At 24.9% G+C, this 27,993-nt stretch overlaps 2 protein-coding genes across 3 annotated transcripts in view; one reads left to right on the top strand and one right to left on the bottom strand.

Moving 5' to 3' along the window:
* Positions 1–24,503, bottom strand: part of LOC123267544 (RAC serine/threonine-protein kinase-like) — a 74,089-nt gene extending 49,586 nt beyond the window's left edge. Inside the window, exon 1 of one of the 2 annotated variants that reach the window (XM_044732223.1) lies at positions 24,418–24,503. In XM_044732223.1, the coding sequence (XP_044588158.1) occupies positions 24,418–24,456 (39 nt within the window). In that variant the 5' untranslated portion in view covers positions 24,457–24,503. The remainder of the gene's footprint in view (positions 1–24,417) is intronic. The other variant, XM_044732224.1, reaches the window with a different exon arrangement.
* Positions 197–24,577, top strand: LOC123267541 (RB1-inducible coiled-coil protein 1-like). Its single transcript, XM_044732213.1, has 10 exons — positions 197–517; positions 3,673–3,881; positions 9,886–10,690; positions 11,730–12,147; positions 12,506–12,738; positions 14,180–14,330; positions 16,446–17,186; positions 18,577–19,653; positions 21,107–21,216; positions 24,427–24,577. Exons 1-10 carry the CDS (start codon positions 450–452, stop codon positions 24,473–24,475), a joined length of 3,861 nt encoding a protein of 1,286 aa, XP_044588148.1. The 5' UTR covers positions 197–449; the 3' UTR covers positions 24,476–24,577.
* Positions 24,578–27,993: the final 3,416 nt, after the last annotated feature.

The following is a 27,993-nucleotide window of genomic DNA, read 5'->3' as shown; positions in this document are numbered from 1 at the left end:
AATAATATTAGTGTTACAATTAACACACTTATTATATAAATAAATAAATAATAATTGTTTACAAAATTGGAGAAGCTAGTATGAATTAAAATAGAGTTTTTCATTATCTAAATGTCAAGATTTGGTGACAATTGATTGACAAGTAATAATAAATTATATGGTTGATAATAATTAATCATAAATCCGATAATTGCCAGTGGGTATATATGATAGAAAACAGATTAAACGGGGCCGTCCTCGCAAATTGTGAGATACGTGGGGTACGGCCCCAAAGCTGACTACTGGGGTTACTAAGGGACATTTAAGTCTCTTTTTTGGTAGTTGTTTACTCAACATTATTTTTTTCCTATCTAAATATTTCAAGAAATTATTCAGAATTTTCTACGGCTGTTTTTCTAAATTGGATTATTTTTGGTGACAACAATATTTTTATTTTCTGGATTACAAAAATGTTGTATGTATTTCATGTTGATACTGGTGCTACGTTGACCTTTGACATCAAATTAGCACTTCAAACGTGAGTATTTTTTTTTTTTTTTAGGTTAAGTTTTTTATTTTATTTTGATCTTTTTTAGGGTTAAAAAGTTATAATAATAAAGCTAGCCAACATTTTTGATTTTTTTATTTTGCTAAATTTATTAATTTATAACTAAAAAATATTTTTTTTAAATTACACTTATAGTTTTTCAAGTTTTTAACAAGTGAAAAAATTTTTTTGTAATAATTCTTTAATAAAAAAAATCATAAAACTTTTTAAATGTCGGCTAACTGTATTTTTATTAGAATATTTTGTGGTTTGTTTTTGACGCGACTTGTTTTTTTTTTTTTTTTTTTTTTTTTTTTTTTTTGTGTCAAATAATTTATTTTGTGTTGAAAAAAATTTTATAAAAAATATTAAATAATTTTTTTTGTTAAATTAAAATTTTTTTTGATTATTTATTTAAAATTGAGTTGAAAAAAATTTTATAAAATTCAATTAAGGTTTAAAAATATTAATTGTTAATTTTATTCAGAAATATTTTTAAAAAATTATTTATTAAAAAAAAATTGAACTTTAAATATTTTTACACTAATTTGTCAAAAATAAAATAATTATCAGCTGTCATAATATTTTTATTAATTAATTATTAACTTATAAATTATAAAATTGCAAAACAATATTTTATAAAATCATTATTAATAATTTAATTTTACAAAATTTTTTTATAACTCAATTTTTAAGGTTTAAAAATTTACTCAATTTTTTTGTTTGATAATTTATTAAAAATTGACATAAAAAAAATTTGTAAAATTAAATTAAGGTTTAAAAATATTAAATTTCAATGTTAAATATTTTTTTTTTTAATTTTATTCAAAAATATTACAAAAAAATTGAACTTTAAAAATTTTTTACACTAATTTCTCAAAAATAAAATAATTATCAGCTGTCATAATATTGTTAATAATTAATTATTAATTTATAAATTATAAAATTGCAAAACAATATTTTATAAAATCATTATTAATAATTTAATTTTACAAAATGTTTAAGGTTTAAAAATTTACTCAATTTTTTTTTTTGATAATTTATTAATTTATTAAAAATTGAGTTATAAAAAAATTTTGTAAAATTAAATTATGGTTTAAAAATATTAAATTTCAATCTCAAATATATTTTTTTAATTTTAAAAATTTAGAAATATTAAAAACAATTTATTTGTTAAAAAAAAAATTGAACTAAATATTTTTTACACTAATTTCTGAATAATAAAATAATTATCAGCTGTTATAATATTTTTATTAATTATTAATTTATAAATTAAATTGCAAAACAATATTTTATAAAATCATAAAATTTTTTATTTTAATCAAACTAAAATATTTAATTTAATTTATAAATTTTTTTAGAAAAAAATAACTTGCCTAAATAATTAAAAATCAAAGATAAGAATGATGAAATAGAAAAAGATATTGCTGCTTAAAAAATATAAATACATTAAAAGAACCTGTTGAAAAAAATTACGTATCAAAGTTGGCTGGTGGCTTGTAATTTCGTAGCGTTGACGCAACATTACCTACGATTTACTAGATATATCTATTAACTGATTAGACATATATATTCTCTTATATTTAATGGGTTACTCTGTTGGCTCGTGTCAATCCTCACCCAGCCAACTTGATACGCGTAATACGAGCGGAAATTCACTTTTATTAATATCCAGTCAATATATGTCACAAATAACAATAATCAGTATGAAATTAATGACTAATTAAAAAAATAAATAGAAGGGTTATCTATTGTTAAGAGTCAAGGATGTAGATAATAAAAGTCGATAAAAAATAAATAATCACAATTATTGAATTAGAAAATTAACGCGGGTCAGATAAAAATTTTCGCGGTCTATTTCTTGTTACGATTACTGTAATATGTTAATATGTTTATTAGATGGAGAAAGAGGGAAAGAATAGATACTTTATTAGTTATTATATAGATAATGTTAAGAAATGAAAGAGTTGAGAGAGTTAACAGCTGAGATTAAAGAGAAAGAGGAATAACAAATAGCGAATAGCCAAGTTAATTCAGCTAAATAATAAGGAGTGGGAATGGGGTCTGTTGGGTGTGCGACCCGGTTTTCATTCAGGCACTTGCGTATTTTTATATATATATGCTTAAGTCTAAGATGTTACGATCTGACAACTAAACTACTGTACTATTTATTTTTTACACGATATATATTATCATTTTGTGATATTAAATCACCGGATGTTTTTAAATTTTTTTTTGAGAAATTAAAAAAAATTTATTATATTATTTAAGTCAATATTTCTAGATGTACGTAAATTTTAGTATTTCATTTATTTATTAAGTGATAAAACAAAAATTTTAGAGGGAAATTTTTAATACTGAAGTAAAAATTAATATTTTTTACAAAATTAAAATTTTAAATAATTTTTATTTTTTACTATTAAATTATTTTAATTATAAAAAATGGATTAATAAAAATTACTAAGTGGGAAAATATATGATAAAAAAAAAATTTAGATTGAGAAATTTTTAATTTTGGAGTAAAAATTAATATTTTTTACAAAATTAAAATTTGAAATAATTTTTTTTTTTAAATATTTTTTTATTTTACTATTAAATTATTTTTATAATAAAAATGGACTAAGAAAATAATCTATACAATAATTTATTGCTAACTGGGAAAATATATGATAAAAAAAATATTTCACAGAGAAATTTTTAAATTTAAAATAAAAATTAATATTTTTTACAAAAATAAAATTTGAAATAATTTTTTAAAAATATTTTTCATTTTTTATTATTAAATTATTTTAATTGTAAAAAATTGATTAATAAAATAAATTATGAATAATTTATTACTAAAAATTAATATTTTTTGCAAAATTAAAATTTGAAATAATTTTTTAATAAATATTTTTTATTATTAAATTGTTTTAATTATAAAAAATTGATTAATAAAATAAGCTATTAATAATTAATTGCTAAAAATTAATATTTTTTACAAAATTAAAATTTCAAATAATTTTTTTTTATTTTTTCCTATTAAATGATTTTAATTATAAAAAATGGATTAATAAAAATAAGCTTTTAATAATTAGCACTTGTAGCTTAATAAAATATTTTTAAATAAATATTTAAAATGAAATTTTTTATGACTGTAATTACAGGGTTGGCGAGCTGAAGGAAGCAATTGAACGAGAATGTGGGGTTTTAGCAGTACACCAAGTGCTACTGATGAGCGGTGGCGAGAGTTTAGAGCCTCATGCCCGAGTTTGCTCGTACTCTGCTGGCACCGACACAAATCCCATTTATTTGTTCAGCAAAGCAGCTATCGAAAGTCAAGTGCCGCCTATACCTCACACTGATTACAGTACAGGTAATTTTTTATTTTTGTTTTATTTATTTTACTCAACTTTGTTCCGCTAATTCAATTTCAATCATTCCGTTCATTTATCACTCTTGTCACTCATTAATTAAACATTTAATTAAATTCTTATTGTGTACTCAATCAAGCCTCGGAAATTTTCTATTTTCATCCATTTTTTTCACAATTTATATTATAATAATTGTCAGAAATAATTTTGATAAATAGTTGATTATTTAACAATTTTGAAAGAAAGCCAAAATATTTTCTGACTCAGATCTTAATTTTATTTTGCTAAAAATTGGTCCCGTCAAATTTTACGAATTTTAAATTTTAATTTGATTTTTTTTTTAAAGAAAGTCAAGGTCGAAAAATTCGGGGTTATTTTAATATCTTAAAAAATAATTTTATACTTCAAAATTATGCCACGGTCAAATAATACATTTTTTTTAGCTTGCAAATATTTTTTTTTTAATAATTTAATTTAAGAAAAAATTAAATAAAAGTAAAAGCTCCAATTATTGACACTATAAGAGACAAAGTTATGATTTGATTTTTTTTAAGCAATCAAATATCAATATCGTTGAATTTTGTTTGTGGTAATGTCTCAAGTAATGTTTTTACTAATCAATTTCTTTTTTTAATATCATAATCACTGATATTTACTAATTAATTTTAAATAATTAAATAGAGTATCCGAATACACCAATTATTGACCGGTTAAAAAACTGATTGATCTAATTATTGACATACCTTAGCCCCAATTATTGACACCTATACTAAGCATGCCTAGAGAATCATCTGCTTATTCGTATTTATCCAAACTTATTATTAAGTAATCAATATTATTAAAGTTTATTAATAATAATTTCCATAAATGATTAATTACTATTAAAAATATAAAAATTAATTTAAAAATAATTTATTTAATCAGAAGAGTTCAAACTCTTACAGTTAATTTTTTAGGTCAAAGTAAAAAAAAAGGCGTGATAGCGCTGTCGACTGGCTGTCAATATGAGATTCAACTTAAAAATTATCAACTAGTTATTGACACCCATTATTTAAATATTATAAAGAAAACAATTAATTTCGATTATTCAATTTTATAAATTTTTCATATATTGTTAATTAAAAAACAAAAGATCATATAATTAGATGAAGAAATTAATTTAAACAGCATTTAAAAAAAATGCTTTTCTAACCAAAGTTGTTAAGAAAATAGACGCTCGTTAAGTTTTAACTGGTGCTAACTTTATTTTTTAATAATTAATATTTAATATTAACGGACAGTAATTTTTTTTAATTTTTTAATTAAGTAGAATTAAATAAAAATTTATATGATAGTTATTCTTATTACAGATAATTAAATAAATTTAAAAATAATTTGTCAATAATTGGGGCTTTTACCTTATTTCAAAATTAATAAAATATGAAACTTTTGAAATTTTGATTTAAAAACAAAATTTGTAGAGAATTTAATAATCTACAAAAAAGGTCTTGTAAATTTCGATAGAATGATTATTTTAGAAGCTAGAGGCAATTGAAATGATTTTACAACAGGTTATGGGCCCGGGGCGCAAAATTCAAAGATTTTAATCCAAAAAAAAAGGAGCTTATAAAAAATAAATTAGATTAATTACCAAAAAGTAATTCAACTTTAATTGCAAGTTAATTTAAGTAATAAAATGTCAATAATTGGGGCTTTTACCTGTTGAAAATTATTTTAAAACCTTCAATTTTATAAATTTTTTATATATTGTTAATTAAAAAAACAAAAGATCATATAATTAGATGAAGAAATTAATTTAAACAGCATTTAAAAAAATGCTTTTCTAACAAAAGTTGTTAAGAAAATAAACGCTCGTTAAGTTTTAACTGGTGCTAACTTTATTTTTTAATAATTAATATTTAATATTAACGGACAGTAATTTTTTTTAATTTTTTAATTAATTAGAATTTAATAAAAATTTATATGATAGTTATTCTTATTACAGATAATTAAATATATTTAAAAATAATTTGTCAATAATTGGGGTTTTTACCTTATTTCAAAATTAATAAAATATGAAACTTTTGAAATTTTGATTTAAAAAAAAATTTGTAGAGAATTTAATAATCTACAAAAAAGGTCTCGTAAATTTCGATAGAATGATTATTTTAGAAGCTAGAGGCAATTGAAATGATTTTACAACAGGTTATGGGCCCGGGGCGCAAAATTCAAAGATTTTAATCCAAAAAAAAAGGAGCTCATAAAAAATAAATTAGGTTAATTACCAAAAAGTAATTCAACTTTAATTGCAAGTTAATTTAAGTAATAAAATGTCAATAATTGGGGCTTTTACCTGTTGAAAATTATTTTAAAACCTTCAATTTTATAAATTTTTTATATATTGTTAATTAAAAAAACAAAAGATCATATAATTAGATGAAGAAATTAATTTAAACAGCATTTAAAAAAATGCTTTTCTAACAAAAGTTGTTAAGAAAATAAACGCTCGTTAAGTTTTAACTGGTGCTAACTTTATTTTTTAATAATTAATATTTAATATTAACGGACAGTAATTTTTTTTAATTTTTTAATTAATTAGAATTTAATAAAAATTTATATGATAGTTATTCTTATTACAGATAATTAAATATATTTAAAAATAATTTGTCAATAATTGGGGTTTTTACCTTATTTCAAAATTAATAAAATATGAAACTTTTGAAATTTTGATTTAAAAAAAAATTTGTAGAGAATTTAATAATCTACAAAAAAGGTCTCGTAAATTTCGATAGAATGATTATTTTAGAAGCTAGAGGCAATTGAAATGATTTTACAACAGGTTATGGGCCCGGGGCGCAAAATTCAAAGATTTTAATCCAAAAAAAAAGGAGCTCATAAAAAATAAATTAGGTTAATTACCAAAAAGTAATTCAACTTTAATTGCAAGTTAATTTAAGTAATAAAAAAAATATCTCGTTAAAACTATAAAAGATAATTAAATTGAGCGTAATTCAAGTAGCTGCGCAGCTAAATAATGTCGATAATAAGCGTAAACAAATAACAAACAACAAACGAGCAAAAAGAGTGTTATAAAAAATGTTTAATAAAAATCGTAAACAATTAAATAATAACAATAAATTTCCATTGTTTATCAGAAATAAATAATTATTTAAAAAGTTTAGATATGAGTAAGCAAAAAACGGGTGAGTTGGCGTTAGCAGACTGTTGGACGCCAATCGTACGACAATTTTTATTCTTCTCTCTCTCTTTTGTAAATGTATAGAGTACCTTGCATACATTTGTACATTGCACATTGCTACACACTCATACATATAACAGTTTATCGCGAAGTTGAGCGCGTGAATCGAGGACGGTACTGACTTACTGCATTGCGTAACATCAAACATGAAGACTTTTAAAAGAGCCTAGATACTGAGACTTTGACCCTTTATAAAAATAACTTTTTTTTTTTTGCTTATATTTTTATTAGAAAGTTGAAAAATGAAATTAAGCCGATGGTTTTTTTAATTTAATCAGAGTACCGGGTCACTGATATGAAATAAAGTTTTATTTGATCTTAATGAATGATTTATTAAGAGCGGTGTATTATTAGGGTTATAAAGTGCAAAAGTCACTTGTCATGATTCATTTTATTTTCTATTATTGTTGTTATTAGTTTTTTTTTTTTTTTTTTTTTTTTTTAAAACTGCTTTAGTATTCATTTATTTATATATGCAGACAGCGGCAATTGGTTTTATAGATTCAGTTATTAATTATTTATTATTTATTTAGCATTCACATATGTGGCAATTAATACGACCCACTCATTTATTAATTCGGTCAACGAGATATAAATTAATGTATTGTCTGTAATGGTTTAATGATAATACATTTATGGGTTATTATTATTCTGGAAAATTAGTATAAATATTTTAAAAAATAGTTTTTTCTTTAATTTAAAATTTTGTTAAATATTGAAAATAAAAAAAAAATCCTTATCAATTTTGCTCTCTATTTTTTTCTTCAAAATTTAAATTTAAAGTTCAAAAATTAAAAATTAAAAAATTTATCCCTAGTTTTCAAAAGTTTAAAAAATTATTTTTGGTTAAAATATTAAACACAAAAAAATGATAAAAATTCTTTTTTATAGAGAATTATATTTATTATTATTATTAAATAAAATAATAGAAAACTTTATTAAAATTTTAAAGGTCTAAGTTTTTTAATTAAATATAATTGCTCTGTAATTATGACACGAGTTTTATTGTAGGTCATGCAAGAATTTAATAAGAAATAATTAATGTTATTTTTCAATAAAATTCTTATTAAATTTTCAAGTAAATTTATGACTGAAAGTTACAACAAACTAAAAAATTAATAAAATTAATCACACAAACATAACCTTCCTCAATAGAGCGCATTAATCAAGATAACCGCTTATTTTGACACTTTTAAAATTATCAACGGTAATTACCAGAAAAAAAAAAAAAGTTGATTAATTTTAAACAGTAGATTCTCAAGTTCAATAAAACAGAGATATATTACATGAAATAAATATAATATGGTAAAAAAAAGTTGACGTAATCAATGTAACTAATCACATTTGTAACCTTGGAATTTTATTAAACATTAATTAATAATTACTGTTATTATTATTATTATTATTTTTATTTTTTCTCTCTATTTATCATTGCCATCATATTCATAAATATTCCAGCTAATCTGTATTATATTAATTTAGTAACTTCCGGAGGTTTATGTTATAAAAAAGTATTACGTTTTTATTAAAAAAATATTTGCTCAAGTGGGTCTCTGTGTCATTAATAGGTCATTAAATTTTAGATTGTAAAAATTATTTTTCTGAGGCGTAAATTCTATTTATATTGATCATTTTTTTGTACATTTATTTCATGAGTTTTTAATGAGGATCAATAGTTTTTTTTTAAATTTAGACCTAGAAATATTAAAATTAAAGAAAATCTGGGCCCATAACCTGCACTGATAGGATTCTTTGTATTTAATAATTATTAACTGTTAATAAATGATTTTTTAACATAGAATTTAATAAATATTTAATAACAGTTAGTAAATTATTTATTAAATACGAATTATTAAATGTTAATAAATACTTATCAACTATTAATAAATGTACTTTACTTCCAAATAAATATTTATTGAATGTTAAAAAATATTTATTAAAATTTAATAATTGTCTTCAAATAAATTAAATTATTAATAGTTAACAAATCTTTCTATCTAGAAAATTTAATTTCCTATAAAAAAGGTCATAAATTTTTCCCTATCTCTAATTTTTTCTTCAAAATTTAAATTTAAAGCTCAAAAATTAAATTATAGATATTCCTAGTTTTCAAAAGTTTAAAAAATTATTTTTGGCTAAAATATTGATATAAAAAAATGAAAAGAATTTTTTTTTATAAATAATTAAATTTTTTATAAAAAAGAATTTTAAAATTAGAAATTAAAATTACCTTAATAAAGTTAGCCGTTATTTTTTATTTTTTTATTTTATTTAATTTATTAAATTATAACTAAAAAATTGCACTGATAATTTTTGAAGTTTTTAACAAACGAAAAAAAATTTTTTTTACTTTTTTGTAATAATTCTTTAATAAAAAAAATAATAAAAATTTTTAGATGTCGGCTAACTTTATTTTCATTCTAAAAATTTTTTTTTCATTGAAAAAATTATCACAAAAAAATAAAAAAAAATTTTTATTTGTAAAAAACTTGAAGTGCAATTTTTTAAAAATATTTTTTTGTACTAATTTAATTATTGAAAAAAAAAATCAAAAAACTAAAATTTCCACTTTTAAATTATTAATTAAATTAATTTAAATTTCTGCCAGTAATTTAACTCAATAATAAAAACTTACTAATATTTTTGCGCTTTAAAAATAATTATTCTTCTATCAGTGTTAGTAAATTTTGATAAATAAGTTAATTAATTAAAATTAATAAATTAAAATTAATAAATTAATTTTACAAGTTATAATGATAATTTTGCAGATGTCGACTTAGTAGAACAAATAACAGCCTCGCTAGCAATGCCAGCAACTTACGCAACTCTAGTAGCTCGGGCCCAATTGGCCCAACAATGCTGCGCAATAGCCCGGGACCAGACACGAACATGCGAGCGACTGGTCCACGACCAACATCTCCAACAGCAGGGCTGGGCGGCGGTGGTAGCAAATTTGGAAGACATAACGCAAATGTTCAAGTCAAAGGCGGATTTGTTGCAGCAATCTTTCACCCAATACCTAGCGGAGCGGCAGCAGCACATGCAGCTGCTGAATAACTTCAACAAGGACCTGGACACGCTTTCGAAAATTCCGATTTTGCCGGCTCTGAGGGCCCAAGCTGAAGGACTGTTGAGCGTTGACGACGGGGATGAAATCATCGAGCCTAACAACTGCGAGGTCATGAGTCTCCTCCGTTGGATCTCTGCTAAAGACAACCAGAGCAGCTTGGAACAGGTCGCGGAACAGTGCTCGCGAGGATTGGAACAGTTCGACGAACGGATGATGGAGGCGCTCAAAAGCGAAGTTAATGCCGCCATTGATGCGTCTAATAAGCCTGAAATGAAGGAAATTAAGGGCCTGGGGGAAAGGTTGTTTGCTTTAGAGCAGCTGATGGCTCAGACAAAGCGGCTCGTTCAAGAGCAAGGCGAATTGGCCCAAGGGTTCCACCAAAATCAGACTAGGGCCAATAATTTGGGCGATGCTAGTGTCTTACCTGATTTATGTGCAAGTCATCGCAAACAGCTGGCTGTTATGATGGAGAATTATAGTCAATTGAGGGATATTAGAAGAAGGTGAGATTTTTTTTGTTAGTTTATCAAAAATTTCTTTTTTTTTGGTTTCAAAATAATTAGAAATTTGAAACCCTTAAAAATGATACTTATAATTTATTTTCTTAAGATAATAAGCAAAATATTAACATTTTTTAGGATATAAGCTCACCATGAGGATACACTCATCGAGACCTTTCATTTGAGTACCCACATCAATTTTTCATATATTTGATATATTTATATATATTATATATATGTATATATGTAAAATATATCAAAAATGCCATGTGGGTACTCAAATGAAAGCTCTTGATGAGTGTAACATAGAAATGAGCTTATATCATGAAAAATGTCAATAATTAAAAAATGACCTTTTATCTTGTAAAATATTGACATTTTTAAAGATATAAGCTCATCTCGATGTTACACTCATCGAGACCTTTCATTTGAGTACCCACATCAATTTTTCATATATTTTATATATTTATATATATATAATATATATGTATATATGAAAAATATATGAAAAATGCATGTGGGTACTCAAATGAAAGCTCTTAATGAGTGTAATATCAGGATGATGAGCTTATATCTTTAAAAATATCAATATTTAAGAAAGTACAGTGCAATTTAACAAAAGTCATTATTTAATAAAACAAAATTCTATTTATTTATAAATAGATATTTTTTTTTAATTAAAATTGAATTGTTTTGATAAATTTAAAAATAAAAATAACAAGAGTATAAAATTGAAGTCTTTAAATTAAATGAATATTGACCCCAATGAAAAATCAAGGCTAATATTTAAAAAAGTTCAACGACTATTTTAAGCATCATAAATATTTATGTTTTATTATCACTAAAATAGTAAATTAAAATGAAATAATCGTATTTTTCTAACGGAAACTATAAAATAATATTGATATTATAATTATTTATAGAAATAATTCAAGTTTTATTGACCTACGTCATAAATATCCGGTTTTTAGTATAAATATTATGTAATTTAATGTTTTAGAAAAAATAGTGACTAATAAAATATTTTTTTTTTTTGCTACAGATGTACTCGAGCTAAAGAGGAGTTATCAGTAAATATATATCAACGGCTAAAATGGATAATGTATGTAGAGAACAAGATGATGGAAGTGAACGGAAAACTGGTGATGTACCACGAAAATTTAAAGCGATTACGTCGTCATTTGGAGGTACTTCTGCAAATACATTTGGCACCGCAGATGTATGTTAGTGCTGTCAGCGAAGTTGTTAGAAGACGTACGTTTTCGCAAGCATTTTTGGTGTGGGCGAGTAATCTCGCTTGTCAATTATTAACAGTACACAATGAGGAAATTGCTAGACGTAGAGAATTTCAGAGCAAATTCGATGGGCATTTTTTGAACAGCCTATTTCCGGGTTTGGAGGATGTTCCACCTAGTTTTGCTACTCAAGCGCCAACTGTTTTCGATAATGGATTGCCTAAGGTAATTTTTAAATTCAAATCATTATTTTTCATGATTAAAAAAAAATTTTTATCATTTTTTGTCTAAACTTTAAAAATAATTAATTTTTTTTCAAAGGTCAAAATTAAATAAATTAAAAGCAATTTAAATTTATCAAACAGAGTTAGTAAAAAAATTTATTTTGAGGCTTGCAATGTCAATTTGAAATAATATAATTGACTTATTTAAATAATCGAAAGACGATAAATTGATCTGAATGTTAAATAAATATTTATTTAATAAAAGAGAAATGCTTTACCGAGAAATGGAAAGTAATATACACAATGGAGAAAGAGCAAATTATTGTTATTAAATTATTAACTATTAATTTGTTATACAGCTGACTGCGGACGATATGGAATCTCTAAAAATTCAATTACCCGATCTCACGGATTCCATTTCAACGCCCGATTTAAATAGCATCACGCAATTTTTCCTCTCCAAGAGTCTCACGTCGGTTACGAGCAGCGAAGAAAATAATATTAACAAAATAATTAAAGAAGACGATAGTACAACTTCAATGCCTGTCGATGTGTCGGCTACCAAGGAACCAAGTGACAGAATTTCTCACAGGTGAATTTAGAAAAAAATTTAATAAAAATAATCATAATAAAGTTAGCCGACGATTTTAATTTTTTTTTTTTAATAATTAAATTAGAACAAAAAAATATTTTTTTTTAATTGCACTTATAGTTTTTAAAGTGTTTTACAAGTGAAATTTTTTTTTAAATCATTTTTTCAATAAAAAAAAATTCTAAAAATTTTTAAATGTCGGCTAACTTAATTTTCATATAAAAATAAATTTAGCAGACAGCTGACAATTTTCAGAATTTTTTTTTATTAATAAAATTATTAAAAAAAAATTAAAAGAAAAAATTGCACATGTAAAAAATTTAAAAAAACTACACGTGCAATTTTTTTTAAATATTTTTTTATTGCTAATTCAATTAATAAAAAAATTTTTTTGATGTCGGCTAATTTTAGTTTCATAAAATTGTATGATTAAGTAAAATGTCAAGTTTTTAAAAATTTAAATTTATTAGAAAAGTTTATCGGTCAGAGATAAAATAAATTTTAATTTATATTAAATCTGGATTTATCGTCCACCGACCGATTGACGGGTGAAAAATAGATCTTTGTATTTTTGTAGACAGTTATTATCAATGTGATTACTTTGATTGATAAAAAAATTAATAACTCTTTTAAAATTTTAATTTTGATATTATTATTTCAAATTTTGATTAAGATAATTATAAAGTGCTGATAATTTTGTTTTTGTAGTTGATTTATTTGAGAAGGAAAATATTTTAAGATTAATTTTAATAAATATTTTTGATCAGATATTTTGTTAAAAAAATTTATGAATGAAATTTTTTTATTAATTTTTAATTTATTAAAAATTTTATTAAGTGTTACAAAATAATTTATCTATATTATTAAGAGAATAAGCAAAATATTGACGTATTTTAAGATATAAGCTCATCTTGATGTTATACTCATCGAGACCTTTAATTTGAGTACTCACATCAATTTTTCATATATTTTATATATTTATATATTTCATAAATACCATATATATGAAATATATAAAAAATGCCATGTGGGTACTTAAATGAAAGGTCTCGATGAGCGTAATATAAAAATGAGTTTATATCTTTAAAAATGTCAATAATTAAGAAATGACATTGTATTTTGTGAACTATTGACATTTTTAAAGATATAAGCTCATCCCGATATAACACTCATCAAGACCTTTCATTTGAGTACCCACATCAATTTTTCATATATTTTATATATTTATATATATTATATAAATGTATATATGAAAAATATATCAAAAATGCATGTGGGTACTCAAATGAAAGCTCTTGATGAGTGTAACATCAGGATGAGCTTATATATTTAAAAAAGTTAATAATTAAAAAATTACAATGCAATTTAACAATAATCCTTATTTAATAAAGCAAAATTAAAATTATTTTTAGTCCATAATTAATAATAATTTTTGTTTCAGAGTTGGCTTTGAATCAGAAACAGATACAGACGAATTTGAGAAAATAAGCCAGCAAAATGTGAGCGATTCAAATTCATCATCATCAAAACAGCAGCAAGAAAGAGTAAATACGTACGAGAAAAAATTAATGATGCCGAACAAACAATTGGAGGTTGGTTGTTCGCAATCCTCCATATCTCCCGCAATGTCCTTATCACTGTCAACAAACATATCCACATCAGCAAATAAATCATCGCGTCTGATAGACTTAAAACATATCAAATCATCATCATCATCATCAACTTCCTCCTCAAGCTCCTCATCATCAAACTCTCTAGATCGTAATGAAATATCGGTAGCTCGGTTCCAAACAACTAACAATTACTCATCATCCCAAGAGCTTAAAAGTTCCTCAACATCTCCTTGCCCAATCCCGACGTCCTCAGTGCGTCCAGTGACGTGCGACGGCCAACAACAATTACTGCAAGTGCAACAGCATCAGCAGCAAGTCCAGATATGTAGACAAATAGACAGTGGTGGAAGTAGTCCATTTGCTGATCCAAGTATCAATAATGATTTTATAAATACGGAATTCTATATCGATGAATCCCTGCCCAGCAGCCTGAGTGAGCATCCAAATGACGCAGAACATGCTATTGTTTCTCTTCTTCAGGTACTGGACGAATTTACAGCTCACAACCACTTTATCAGTAGTCGCAGCCGTAAACGTTCCACTACCTCCATTTACTTTTATTTCTACCGAATAGTTTTTTTTTTACTTCAATGCTTCCTCATCCAATCATTCATCTGTTGATAATTTTTCATTTTACTTCGATTCTATCTAAATTGCATGGATAACTATTTACTCTTTTTAATCTAATTTTAATTTATAAGTTTTAATTATTTCCAGGGTAGCCGACGCCGTCGCACTATAAGTCCTTGTCCTTCCTTATTTCAATCGATTTTATATACCACGTATTTTTAAAAATACTAACACACACTCAATACACTCATCTTTTATTTTTTTTAATATTTAAAAGGAAATTAACATTCATCAGGGATTTAAATTTTTTAAGTGTTAATTTTTACATAATTCATTTAATATTGGGGCAAAAATTATTAACACCATCATTCAAAATTAAAAAAAAATTATGCAATGTTAATTTTTTAATATTTAGCATTAGAAAAAAATTTTTTTAAATTGTGTTAATTTTTTAACAATGAAGTGTTAAATTTTTAACACTTTAAAATGTTAAATTTTTTTCAAACATTAAAAATTGTAAAAATAATTATTCTAGTAAAATAATTTAGTGTTAATTTTTTAACACTAAAATATTGAATTTTTTAATATTGGGGTAAAAGTTATTAACACTATCATTCAAAATTAAAAAAAAATTACTCAGTGTTAATTTTTTAACATTTTTATTGTGAATTTTTTTTTTTAAATATTTATTGTGAGACAAAAAATTTTTTTTTTTACATTTTAAAAAATTGTTTTAATTTTTTAACAATAAAGTGTTAAATTTTTAACATTTTAAAATGGTAGATTTTTTTTAAAAATTAAAAATTGTAAAAATAATTAACACTATCATTCAAAATTGAAAAAAAAAAATTATTCTAGTGAAATAATTGTGTTAATTTTTTAACACTTATTATTAGTTTTTTTTAATATTTAGCATTAGAAAAAAATTTTTTATTAAATTTTTAATAATAGTGTTAAATTTTTAACACATTAAAATATTAAATTTTTTTTAAACATCAAAAAATGTAAAAATTATCAACACTATCATTCAAAATTAAAAAAAAAATTATTTTAGTAAAATTAAGTGTTAATTTTTTAACACTTATTATTTTTTTTTAATATTTAGGATTAAAAAATTTTTTTGTTAAATTTTTAGTGTTAATTTTTTAACATTAAAGTATTAAATTTTTAACACTAAAATAATAAATTTTTTTTTAAACATGAAAAATTGTGAAAATAATTAACACTATCATTCAAAATTAAAAAAAAAAAAATTGTTCTAGTAAAATAATTCAGTGTTAATTTTTTAACACTTTAAAATATTGATTTTTTTTTAAACATACAGAGTAAAAAAAATAATTCAATAAATTTTAAGTGTTAAAAAATTTAACACAACAATTTTTTTTCCCAAAAAAAAAAAATTTAGTGTTAAAAATTTATTTATTAAAAAAAAATAACACAATTTTACACATAAATAAAAATTAAATTCCCAAAACTAATTAAAAAATTTATTTTTAATTTTTTTTAATATTTGTATGTCAACAGGAAAATTTGGGAAACACACGCAGTGAAGTAGAACGTTTACGTACAATATTACGTACCCTAAAATTAGCAATGAACGAGGCAATATCGGCCTTCAAGAGCGAATTAAATTTATTACGTGAAAAAGTAAACACGGATAAAAACGGAATAATTGATGTAAGCGAGCGAATGAACGAAGCATTAATTCTACACTCACGTGAATGTGAACGTATATTACGTGAACGTGAGCAAGAATTAACAGTGGATCATGAATTGGAATTAGCGGATGCTAAAAAATTGATCCAAGCCCGCGACGACGAAATACGTAATTTGGAAGCTTCCATTGAGGCGAAAGACACCGAATTTACCGAGCTGAGGGCCCAGCTGATGCGTCAAAAATTGGACAACAGTCAGCAGGAAGAAATGTGCAATTTGCAGACGCGCTACCAGAGTCAATTGAACGAGGCGCTGGAGCAGGCCAGGATGGACAAGGAGAATGCGCTAGCTCGGGCTCGAGAGGCCAGTTTGATTGAAAAAAACGCTCTTATGATCCAGCTTGAAGAGTGTCGAAAAAATATTTGCGAGTTGGAGGATACTTTGGCTAAGACTCGCGCCGATCAGTCGAAATTGATAAAAGAAGCTACTGATAAACTTCAAGCTGAGCATAAAAACGAGTTCGAAACTATGAAGGGACGATTTAAATTGATGACTGCATCTTCTGTTATGGAACGCAGTCCTAGTGACTCAAGTCTTGAGAAAATCGAGGTAAGTTTATTTATTTTGTACAAAATTTTTTTAGGATTTATTTTTAACACTAGTGTGAGGGAAAAATTTTTGATATCTAAAAAAAAAATCAATCCTTTGGCCTAAAAACCTTGTAGACGATGCAAAAACTATTTAATTGGTCTACAATAATAATTACTAGCAACATTGCAGTCACTATGTGACTGCCGTGGCTTGTGGACTATAAATAAATAAAATTTTGCTTTATTAAATAATTACTTTTGTTAAATTGCACTGTATTTTCTTAAATATTGATGTTTTTTAAGATATTAGCTCATCCTAATGTTACACTTGTGAAGAGTTTTCATTTGAGTACCCACATGCATTTTTGATATATTTTTCATATATACATATATATAATATATATCTTCTATATATATATATAAATAAATTGCTGTGCATTAGTCTCGCTAAAACTCAAAAACAGCTGGACCGATTTTCAAAATTTTTTTTTTGTTTTGTTCGTTATAGTTCAGGGATGGTTTAGAAACATAAAAATTTTTGGAAAACCCGAAAGTTCAGCTAAAAAAATAAAAAATTGTTAATTTTGTATCGGAATCGCTATTGTTACGCTTGAGCCTCAAGGTTGCAAGAGTGTACCAAAATTGTTCAATATGTAGGAAGATACGTACAAGTACACTGCAGAGTTATACTATCTTCTTCTTCTATATATATAAAAATGAATTGCTGTGCGTTAGTCTGGCTATAACTCAAAATCTTCTGTATATATGAACAAAAAAAAAAATTTCATAAATTCAGTGTTCATTTTTTGGGATCTTGATTTTCAGGCGATAATGAGAAGCGAGTTTCATTTAATAACTTGACAAAATTCTATTCGCACTTCATGCAGCCAGTATTTATTCTTTATCGAAGTAGACTAGAGTTTAAAGATTGATTATCGCTGATCAAAAGGTGTAATAAAATATATTGTAGGTCATACGAAGTTCACCGGGTCAGCTAGTAAATATATAAAATATATGAAAAATTGATGTGGGTATTCAAATGAAAGGTCTTGATGACTATAACATCAGGATGAGCTTATATCTTTAGAAATGTCAATAGTTCACGAGATACAAGGTAATTCCTTAATTATGTAATATATATTTTAAAGATACAAGCTCATTCCGACGTTACACTCATCAAGAGCTTTCATTTGAGTACCCACATGCATTTTTGATATATTTTTCATGTATATATATAAAATATATGAAAAATTGATGTGGGTACTCAAATGAAAGCTCTTGATGAATGTAACATCAGGATGAGCTTATATCTTAAAAAATGTCAATATTTCTCAAGATACAAGGTAATTTCTTACTTATCTAAATAAATTTGAGATATTAAAAATGAGTTAATTATTACAAAATTTCAGCGTCCAGATGTGATAGAACTATCAAACCACGAATCAATTCTCGCGCAGACGAGAGAAAATCTCGAGTCAGAAAAATCAGAAGCAGTGCGCCAAGCTCTAGTAAAAGAAGCTTCAGACTTCGAAGCGAAGCTGCAGTACGCCTTAGCATTGTCTACCAAGAAGCTGACCTCCGAATTGGAGTCTCAGCGACTCCGCGAGACAGTCTTGGTGGATCAGTGCCGTCAGTACCAGGAGATGATCAGACGCCTGACAGAAGAAGACCACTCAGCGCATCAGGTGCTCAAGGAGAAGGTATCCACCCTAGAAGCTGAGAACTTTCACCTGGAGAGCAAGATGTCGGCTGATAGGAAGATGCTGAAGCAAAGAGAGACTCAGTTGCATGATTTAGAGACCCAATTGTCGACCAGCAAGGATGACATCGACGTGTCCGAGTCTAAGAAGGTCAGGTTGGAGTCTAAAAGCGAGCAAGACTCGCTGAACCTCAGGCTGGAAGCTAAGAGCGAGACTGATTCGCTGACCCGGCGCCTGGAGATCCTCGAGGTGGACAACAAGCGGCTCAGTGCGGAGTTAAAAGTTTCCAGGGAGAGCAGAGAGTCCATTGAGAACCGCGTGGAGGCTCTGGAGGCAGACAAAGTTCGCCTGGAGATCGAATTAGTAAAAGAACGCGCTCTCAGAGGATTCGCTGGAAGAAGTCTTGGATCTGTTAGCGACAGTGGTATGGCCTCTTCTATCGAGTCCAGGGACAAGGACATGATTGCTTCGGTCGCTGTTGTTGAGGCTCATGAAGAGCTGGCCGCTTCCAAGGGAATCTTCCGCGAGAAACTCATCAAGAGCACCAACAGCTTGCTCAGTCAGTTTTCCATCAGCTTGCACACTTGCAATACTGGAGACTGCGTGGTGGTTCTTTGGGACTCGGTTCATACTAGCTACATTGTTCTTCAAGAGTCTACTACTATGTATTTCCTCCATTCGGACTGTGTTGATCTCCTTGGGTTGAAGACTGGCTCCGATGGTATTCCTAAGCAGATTTATGTCTTTGGGGAGGTCATTGATAAACAGTATTGTCACGCCAAAAAGGTGGGTTTAGTTTTTTACTCTAATATAAAACTTGTTATAATTTTATTTTTTTTTAATTGAGAAAATTAAATGAAAATTAAGTTAGCTGATTTTTATTAATTTTTATAATTTTTTTCATTAAAAAAATTTCAGTGCAAAACAAATATTTTTTTTTTTTTCAATTCAATAAATAAAAACTAGTAACCTTGAGTGACTATGAGAACTATATAAAAATTTTGCTTTATTAAATGAGTTTTGTTAAATTGCACTGTACTTTCTTAATTATTAATGTTTTTGAAGATATAAGCTCATTCTGATGTTACACTCATCAAGAGCTTTCATTTGAGTACCCACATGCATTTTTGATATATTTTTCATATATACATATATATAATATATATAAATATATGAAAAATTGATGTGGGTACTCAAATGAGAGGTCTTGATGAGTGTAACATCGAGATGAGCTGATATCTTGAAAAATGTCAATATTTCACAAGATACAAGGTCTTTACTAAATAATGAATTTTGATAAATTACACTGTACTTTCTTAATTATTGATGTTTTTAAAGATATAAGCTCATTCTGATGTTACACTCATCAAGAGCTTTCATTTGAGTACCCACATGCATTTTTGATATATTTTTCATATATACATATATATAATATATACAAATATATGAAAAATTGATGTGGGTAATTAAATGAAAGGTCTCGATGAGTGTAACATCGATATGAGCTTATATCTTTAAAAATGTCAACAGTTCACAAGATATAAGGTCTTTAATAAATAATGAATTTTGATAAATTGCACTGTACTTTCCTAATTATTCATGTTTTTAAAGATATAAGCTCATTTTGATGTTACATTTATCAAGAGCTTTCATTTGAGTACCCACATGCCTTTTTGATATATTTTTCATATATACATTTATATAATAATATATATAAATATATAAAATATATGAAAAATCGATGTGGGTACTCAAATGAAAGGTCTTGATGAGTGTAACATCGAGATGAGCTTATATCTTGAAAAATGTCAATAGTTCACGAGATACAAGGTCATTTCTTAATTATGTATCTAAAGATATTTTCGAATGCAGCCTAAATACTTATAATAAATTGACTTTCGGTGAGAATGAAATGAAACCTTAAAAAGACACAAATTCAAATCAAGACACTAAATTTTACTAAAAAAAAAAAAAAAAAAAACCGATTTTATCATATGACTATCCTGGAAAGGAAATTTTTCTTATTATCTTAATAATATAGATTATAAACGTCGGCTAACTTTGGTATTATATTTTTTTAACAATTAATTCTTGGTTTCAAATAACAAATTTATTTTTTAAAATCTACTCTAAATAAATTTTTTTATAATTTAACCATAAATTTTTAGACATATTAAATTAATCCAAAGTCTCTATTATTAATTAAAATTAATAAAAAAATATATATTATTATTTACAGAAGGAGAATCGTTACCACGTGCCTCAAGGTACGAAATTTTACCGTGTAAGAGTGAAACCGCTGCAACGAGATTGCACCCTGATAGCTTCGTCGTCCGAAAAAAATCAGCAGTAATTATAATAAATAAAATTTTCACAATTTATTTACAAAAAAAAATCAAGCTTTACTAACAAACCTAACGTAGAATTTAGACTTTTACTAAATATAAAAGTATAAATTAATTATCACAAAAATTAAATGTTAACGCAACCTACTAACGAATTAAAATTTGTGAAATAAATTCTGCTGTGATCGACTGAGCTCGTATCATTATTTACAATTAATAAATTTAAAATAAATTTTTTTTTTTTTTTTTTTTTTTCATTATATAACTTAACAATTATCAATGATACGAGATTAAAAACATAAATATGTTGGAGTTATTGTGATATTGTCGATTATGGATAAGCTGTGTGGATTTAGCTGTGACCGTGATAAATTTTAAAAATATTAAAGAAAAAAAATAATTATTATTTATAATTGATAACTTTAATAGCAAATTAATTATTAAGCGAAACTTGTGGTTAAAAGTTGGAAAATCGGTGGATAGTTTTTAGTTTTTAATTTTTGATTCTTCAATTAATTTAATTTTTTTTTACTTTATCTAGTGCACCGTGAAGATAGTACGTATTAACATTGACTAATCGAACATTTTTTTTATTAATTGGTATGAATAAATATGTATTAACAAAATATTAAAGGCATGCAATATAAAGCGCCTGATTATTATTTTAAAAAAATAATTATAATTTATTTAATTTTTTTATTTATTAGACTTAATACGGAAAGTTTCGGAGTGATTTTTTTTATTGGCTCGATTTGCAAGAAAAATAAGTTTTTTTTTCTCAAATAATTATTTAATCTTTAGGTTACGATAATTAATAATTAATAATTGAGTAGTTTTATAGAAATATTTTTGATTGCTTTGTAAAATTAGGAATTTTGATCTTTGAAATAAAAATTAAAAAGGGCCCAGCTTATAGACAATTATCATAAGTATCATACGTAATTGTTTTTTTTAAACTATAAAGTAGTGAGCGGTCAGTACTTTATTGTTTATCAAAACAATTATTTAATACGTAAATATAAAATTATTATTTAACAATTGCACACAATGGTTAAGTGTAAAAGGGTGTGCAATTTTAATTAAGAGTGAATTTTGTACGTTTTTTTCTAAGTGTGAAAAAAGGTGTGTAGATAATAAGATTTTTGCACACCAGTGTAATTGATGTTAATTTGAGGTGTGCAATTGTAATTCAATAGTTATTATTAGTAAACATTTTATAAGAATAAATTAATGGTGTGCATAATTAGTTGTGCAGTAGAATTTTTTGCACTTTTGGGTGTGCAATTTTTAAGTTTTTTTTTTTAAAGAATTAATCATTAATATTTAAGCGAAATTATATGCACACCATTATTTAAGCATAATAATTGTATTAAATATTTTGTTTAATGCACACCAAATTCAATTAAAAATTTTATGAACATCTGAACGTATTAAATGGTGTGCTAATAATTTTTTGCACACTTAATTAGTGTGCAGTTTACAAGTTTCAAGTGAGTTTTTTGTAAGAATAAAAATGGTGTGCATTAATAATTAATAAATAAAATAATATTCACACCATTCTTTGTTAAGCATAATAATTTATTGTATCAACTGTTTTATTTAATTAAATGCACACCAAATTTAATAAAAAAATATTTGAACCTCTGAACGTATCAAATGGTGTGCAAACAATGTTTTGCACACTAAATTGGTGTGCAATTAACTACAAGTTTTATTGGGTTTTTTGTATGAATTAAAATGGTGTGCATTAATAATTATATAAAAATTATTTGCACACCATTTAATACATTTTTTTATTAAATTTGGTGTGCATTTAATTAAATGCACACCAAATATAATAAAAAAATTAATCAACATCTGAACGTATTAAATTGGTGTGCTATTAACTACAAGTTTTATTGAGTTTTTTGTAAGAATAAAAATGGTGTGCATTGATAATTAAATAAAAATTATTTGCACACCAAATTAGCGGGAATTGATGTGTGAATAATAATTGTTATTACTTACACACCAGAGTACGTTGAGTGTAAATGACAATGGTGTGCATAATATGATATTATTTTATCTAACCTACGATATTATTAAAAAAAAAAATGGTGTGCAAATGAAATGAGTTTACAAATACAAGAAAGTACACAAATTTATAATTTTGTCCATAAAATAATTTTTTTTTCTCTAATTAAACAAAGAAACGATGATCAAATGATTTTTAAAATTAACCAATAACAAAAAAACTACGAAACAATGATAATCATATTATTAATGAAACCTGGAATCAATAAATAAATTATTGATTAAATATAATATAATATACATAAATAAATATATATAAAATATATAATATATAGGCACACGTAGAAAAAATAAAAAAAAAAAAAGAACTAAACAATGAATAAACAAAAAAAAATAGCTGTGATCGTTAGTCCAATAAAAAATTTCCACCTATATACAAACAATATTAAGTAGTTTGTTAGCGTTAACAATTATTAATAATTTATAAATAATATGAACGAGGTAATGCATGGATATGTATGCGGTAATTTTTTTTTATCACGTAATTACGATTAAAAATTATTTATAATTTATACTTTTGTCAAAAAATAAATAAATGATAAGTGAACAACTGAATGGTTTTTTTTTTTTTTTTTTTTTTTTTTAATTGTTGATAATTATTAATGAATATTGTAATAACAACGTATGTATTTAGCTGAATATTGTGACTCAACTATTTATAGGCTGAACGTTTTGTGAAGAATAATTATAAATAATAAAAACAAGAATAATTAATAAATAATTATGATTTTTGTAATTGGAACTATGATTTTATTTTTTGCTTTCTATTCCTGCAGTTTGGAATTTATTTTTATTTTTATAAAATTAAAGAAAAATTAATTTTAAGAATTTTTATAAATAAATTATGGCAAAAAAAATTAACATTAAATTTTTTAAAATTAAAAATGCAATTTTTTTAAAATAATTTTTTTGTTAAATAAAATTAAAAAATTGTAAATAAGCTAATTTTAATTCCGTTAAAATATAAAAATTAATTAAGTATATATTTAATAATTTTATAACAAATAAATTATAGCAAAAAAAAAATTGACATTAAATTTTAAAAAATAAAAAATGCAATTTTTTTAAAATAATTTTTTTGTTCATTATATGTATTTTAATTTCATTAAAATTAATTATCAAAAAATCTTACCTTTTGCAGGAAGTTGCATTTTCTTGAAGACACCGCCATCGTGATTACACTCAATTAATCAGTTATTGTTTAAAAAAAAATTGTCTAATTAACTATTCACTACTTGTCACTAACAAAAATACACCACAAAACACTTGACAATTAATTTTATCAGTTGTCATAAAAAAAAAACACTTCAAGAAACAATTTATGTCAGTAGTAATGGAAAAATGTCAACAAAAAATGGAAGAAAGCTCAGTACAAACTACTTTTAAAAAGATTTTTAACATAATAATGTTCAGTGTTCAGAATTATAACAATAATTATTTGTAATTAGTATATTTTAAAAATAAATAGTATTTACGCTCAATTTATGATGGTTGTAAACAAAAGTTTGACGTAGAAATTTGCTTTTGTTGGAGGAATTGGCGTCTAAAATGGCGGACAAGTTTTGCACATGCGCAGACGCTGAGTCGTTACAATGCAATTTTTTGTTTTAATAATTTTTTTTTATGAAAATTAATTTAGTAAATATTTAATAATTTTTGTAATAAATAAATTAGTCAAAAAAATTAAAATGAAGTTTTAGAAAATTAAAAATAATTTCAAAAAAAAATTAAAAAATGGTCAAGAGCTAAATTTAATGTCATTTTTTTTTTTTTAAAATAAAAGTTAACCTTGTAATTTATAAATTAATGGTTAAATTAAAATTTTTAATTACTTTAATCAATTTTTTCTGATTTTTAAATATAATTATATTTAATTAACTTATATTTATTATAATTATAAAAAAAGTATGTAAAAAATTAGACAAACACTTCGTAAATTCCGGAACATTACGAACAGCTTCAGCGCAGGACTAAACTTGAGTGCTAACTTGAATTTCAGCGCCTCTAGCGGCTAAAAAATAAAACTTTTTTTTGGCGCCAAATTCAAATTTAAAATTAACCACAAAATTCAAATGAAACTAGTAGACATTAAACAATTTTTTATATATGTTTTTATTAATTAAATTAGAGCTAAAAAAATATTTTAAAAAATTGTTTTTTAAATTTTCTATACGTGGAATTTAAAAAAAATTTTATTTTTTACAAATTTTCCAATGAAAAAAATTCTGAAAATTGCCAAATTGGATAGGATAGGAGTACTTAGTTGTACGTAAGTATGGAACAAGGTACAAGTAGGTCTAGGTATAGGATAGATTCTGAAAGTATGTAAAAATTACAGAAGTAGAAGTATCCCTGTTGAAAAAGATTAAACTACTTAATGTTGTATGATATTATATATTATAATGTGTATATATATGAATAATATAAATACTATATAGCATAAATATCATTTTTTTTTCTTTCAACGGAGTTTATTGTAGCTTAACAATTAAATAAGCAAAAAGATCCTCCAATAAGATCCCATCAAAATAAAATTTATAGGTTTCTAAGTAGCTTTTGTCGCTTTTGATGAGATCCTATTGGAAATTTTAAACAGGGATAGTTAAGAGAGGAAGAGAGATAAAGAGATAGAGGTACAGGTTAGAGCAATTACCGAGCTGATGGGTCCGGTCACTGGCCAGGCGACAAGGGTTTTTAATCCCTTTTTAATCCCTTAATTGCTTTTTAGAAAAACGTAGGTTATTGGGATATTTTTATGGAAAATATTTGGCAAAGACCTTTAAGCTTCTTACAAACAAACTTATCAATATTTTTAATCTTACTATAATATATTTTATTAGGGTCTCGTCAGCTGCAAATGTGAATTTTATTATATTGTACCAAAATTACAATAGACTAAAATTTCCCAAAATTGTTTTTGCACCAGACGAGACTTTATCAATTGCTTGGCATCACCAAGTAAATTATAATAATCCGGTATAATTTATGGTGATGAGACATACCCGAACTTTTCTAACGAAATCTTAAGTTAATAACCCTAGTGGTTTTTAAATGCCGAAAAAATGTCGCAATTATACAGTATTTTTTTAGCATTTTTTCGATTGTTTTGATCAGTTTTTTTATCGAAAAATTACGGAATATTTACCATAAAAATGCAATACATTTACGCTGAAACAGTATTTGTTTTTGCAAAGTAGCGATGGAGAATAAAAAGCAAAATTTGAAATTTTTCATTTTATTTCATTTCTAACATAGAAGTGAACTAAAAATAAAACTAAGTCTTTAATAATTGTCCATTATGTCAGAAAATATTCGGCAAAATTACTGTATTATTACGGTAATTATTTGGAATTTTTTGGGTAAAATTTGGGCATTAATGCGGTAATTGTATAGTATATTTTTGGTAACTGTACAGCATAAGTGCAGTATATATACTGGATAACTACAGTATAAAAACTGGCCAAAACAACTACACGGAAAAAACGAGATTTAACTGGTTTCCATGTTGGACAGAACCTAGTTCCATCTATAGTGAAAAAAATTTACAAATGGTTACTACACGGAAAGAAAATTGAAGGAGTTTTTACTATTTTACTATTGTAATTTTTACTACATAAAATAGTAACGGTGGACTATACTTCTCATTTAGTAATTTTTACGATCTACTATTGTAAATTTTATCCAACAAATAAGACTAGCAAGAGTCTTAAAAAGTCGGATACTATAGAGCAAATTATACAATATGTGTTTGTGAACTTTACAATTCAACTATTGTAAAAATTCACAGTTGGTTTTTTTAAAAGAAATATTAGGGAGGGAGAGAGATAGAAGGTTGGACTAATTGGTACCTATATAGTAAACGAAAAAAGAAACCGATATTTTCGTGTTATCTGGGAATCGAACCCAGAACCCTGTGTTGGCAGCCAGAGACTCTCCCTCTACGCTATCTGAGGTAAACTAAAACCCATACCATTTAACATTTACATAATAGTCTACTGTCCCTACTACGAAGTGTTTGGCAACAAAATTATAAACCGGGCAAACTTAATTGATTTTTATGTAAAAAAATGTGAGGAATTCAATGATGCTATTTGCCAAACTGCATGAGTAACAGCAAATTAGTTATTAGCAAAAAAGTGTGCAAATCGATGCTAGGTCATACTTTAATCGCTATTTATATTATAGTTAATAAAGATGATTGCCTAAAATATTTTTTTTTGGCAAGCTCCATTATTGGTTCATACGAACCAACCATTTTTTTTATAAAAATCAATTAATTATTAGTCCAAAATAATTAATAAACTTTTACAAGCGAATGCTAACAGCTGAGTGAGTTACCGACGCAGTGCGCGCAGCTCCGAGCGACTGGCGGCGATGCGCGCGCAACTGTTTCGTTCAAATTACCCTTCTAGGTGATGTCTCTGATAAAAATAATTTAACGTGATAATAATTATTTAATATTACATTCAACTGATAGTTGTTACTATTTTTTACTTTTAATATTGACATTATACTCATTCAATATTTAAGTATAAAAATTTTAATTAATTATCAGTAAATATTACTGCAAAAAAATCATTTATACTCACTTATACCAGGAAACTTAGACATCATTTTCTTTTTAAGCCACGAACAGTTACTAAAATCTTTTATATAATTACAAAGCTCGATAAATATTTAAAAAATTCTGAAATTAAGTAAAGTATTA

The sequence above is a fragment of the Cotesia glomerata genome, linkage group LG6 (assembly GCF_020080835.1).
Source record: "Cotesia glomerata isolate CgM1 linkage group LG6, MPM_Cglom_v2.3, whole genome shotgun sequence".
Lineage (NCBI taxonomy): Eukaryota > Metazoa > Arthropoda > Insecta > Hymenoptera > Braconidae > Cotesia > Cotesia glomerata.
This window is presented reverse-complemented; position numbering and strand designations above follow the sequence as displayed.

Bases quoted from the DNA above. Each gene is read 5' to 3' on its own strand.
- LOC123267541 (XM_044732213.1), top strand. From the start codon at position 450: ATGTTGTATGTATTTCATGTTGATACTGGTGCTACGTTGACCTTTGAC. The intron at 12,739-14,179 runs GTGAATTTAGAA...TTTTTGTTTCAG, and splicing joins AGTGACAGAATTTCTCACAG to AGTTGGCTTTGAATCAGAAA. The intron at 14,331-16,445 runs GTTGGTTGTTCG...GTATGTCAACAG, and splicing joins TGCCGAACAAACAATTGGAG to GAAAATTTGGGAAACACACG.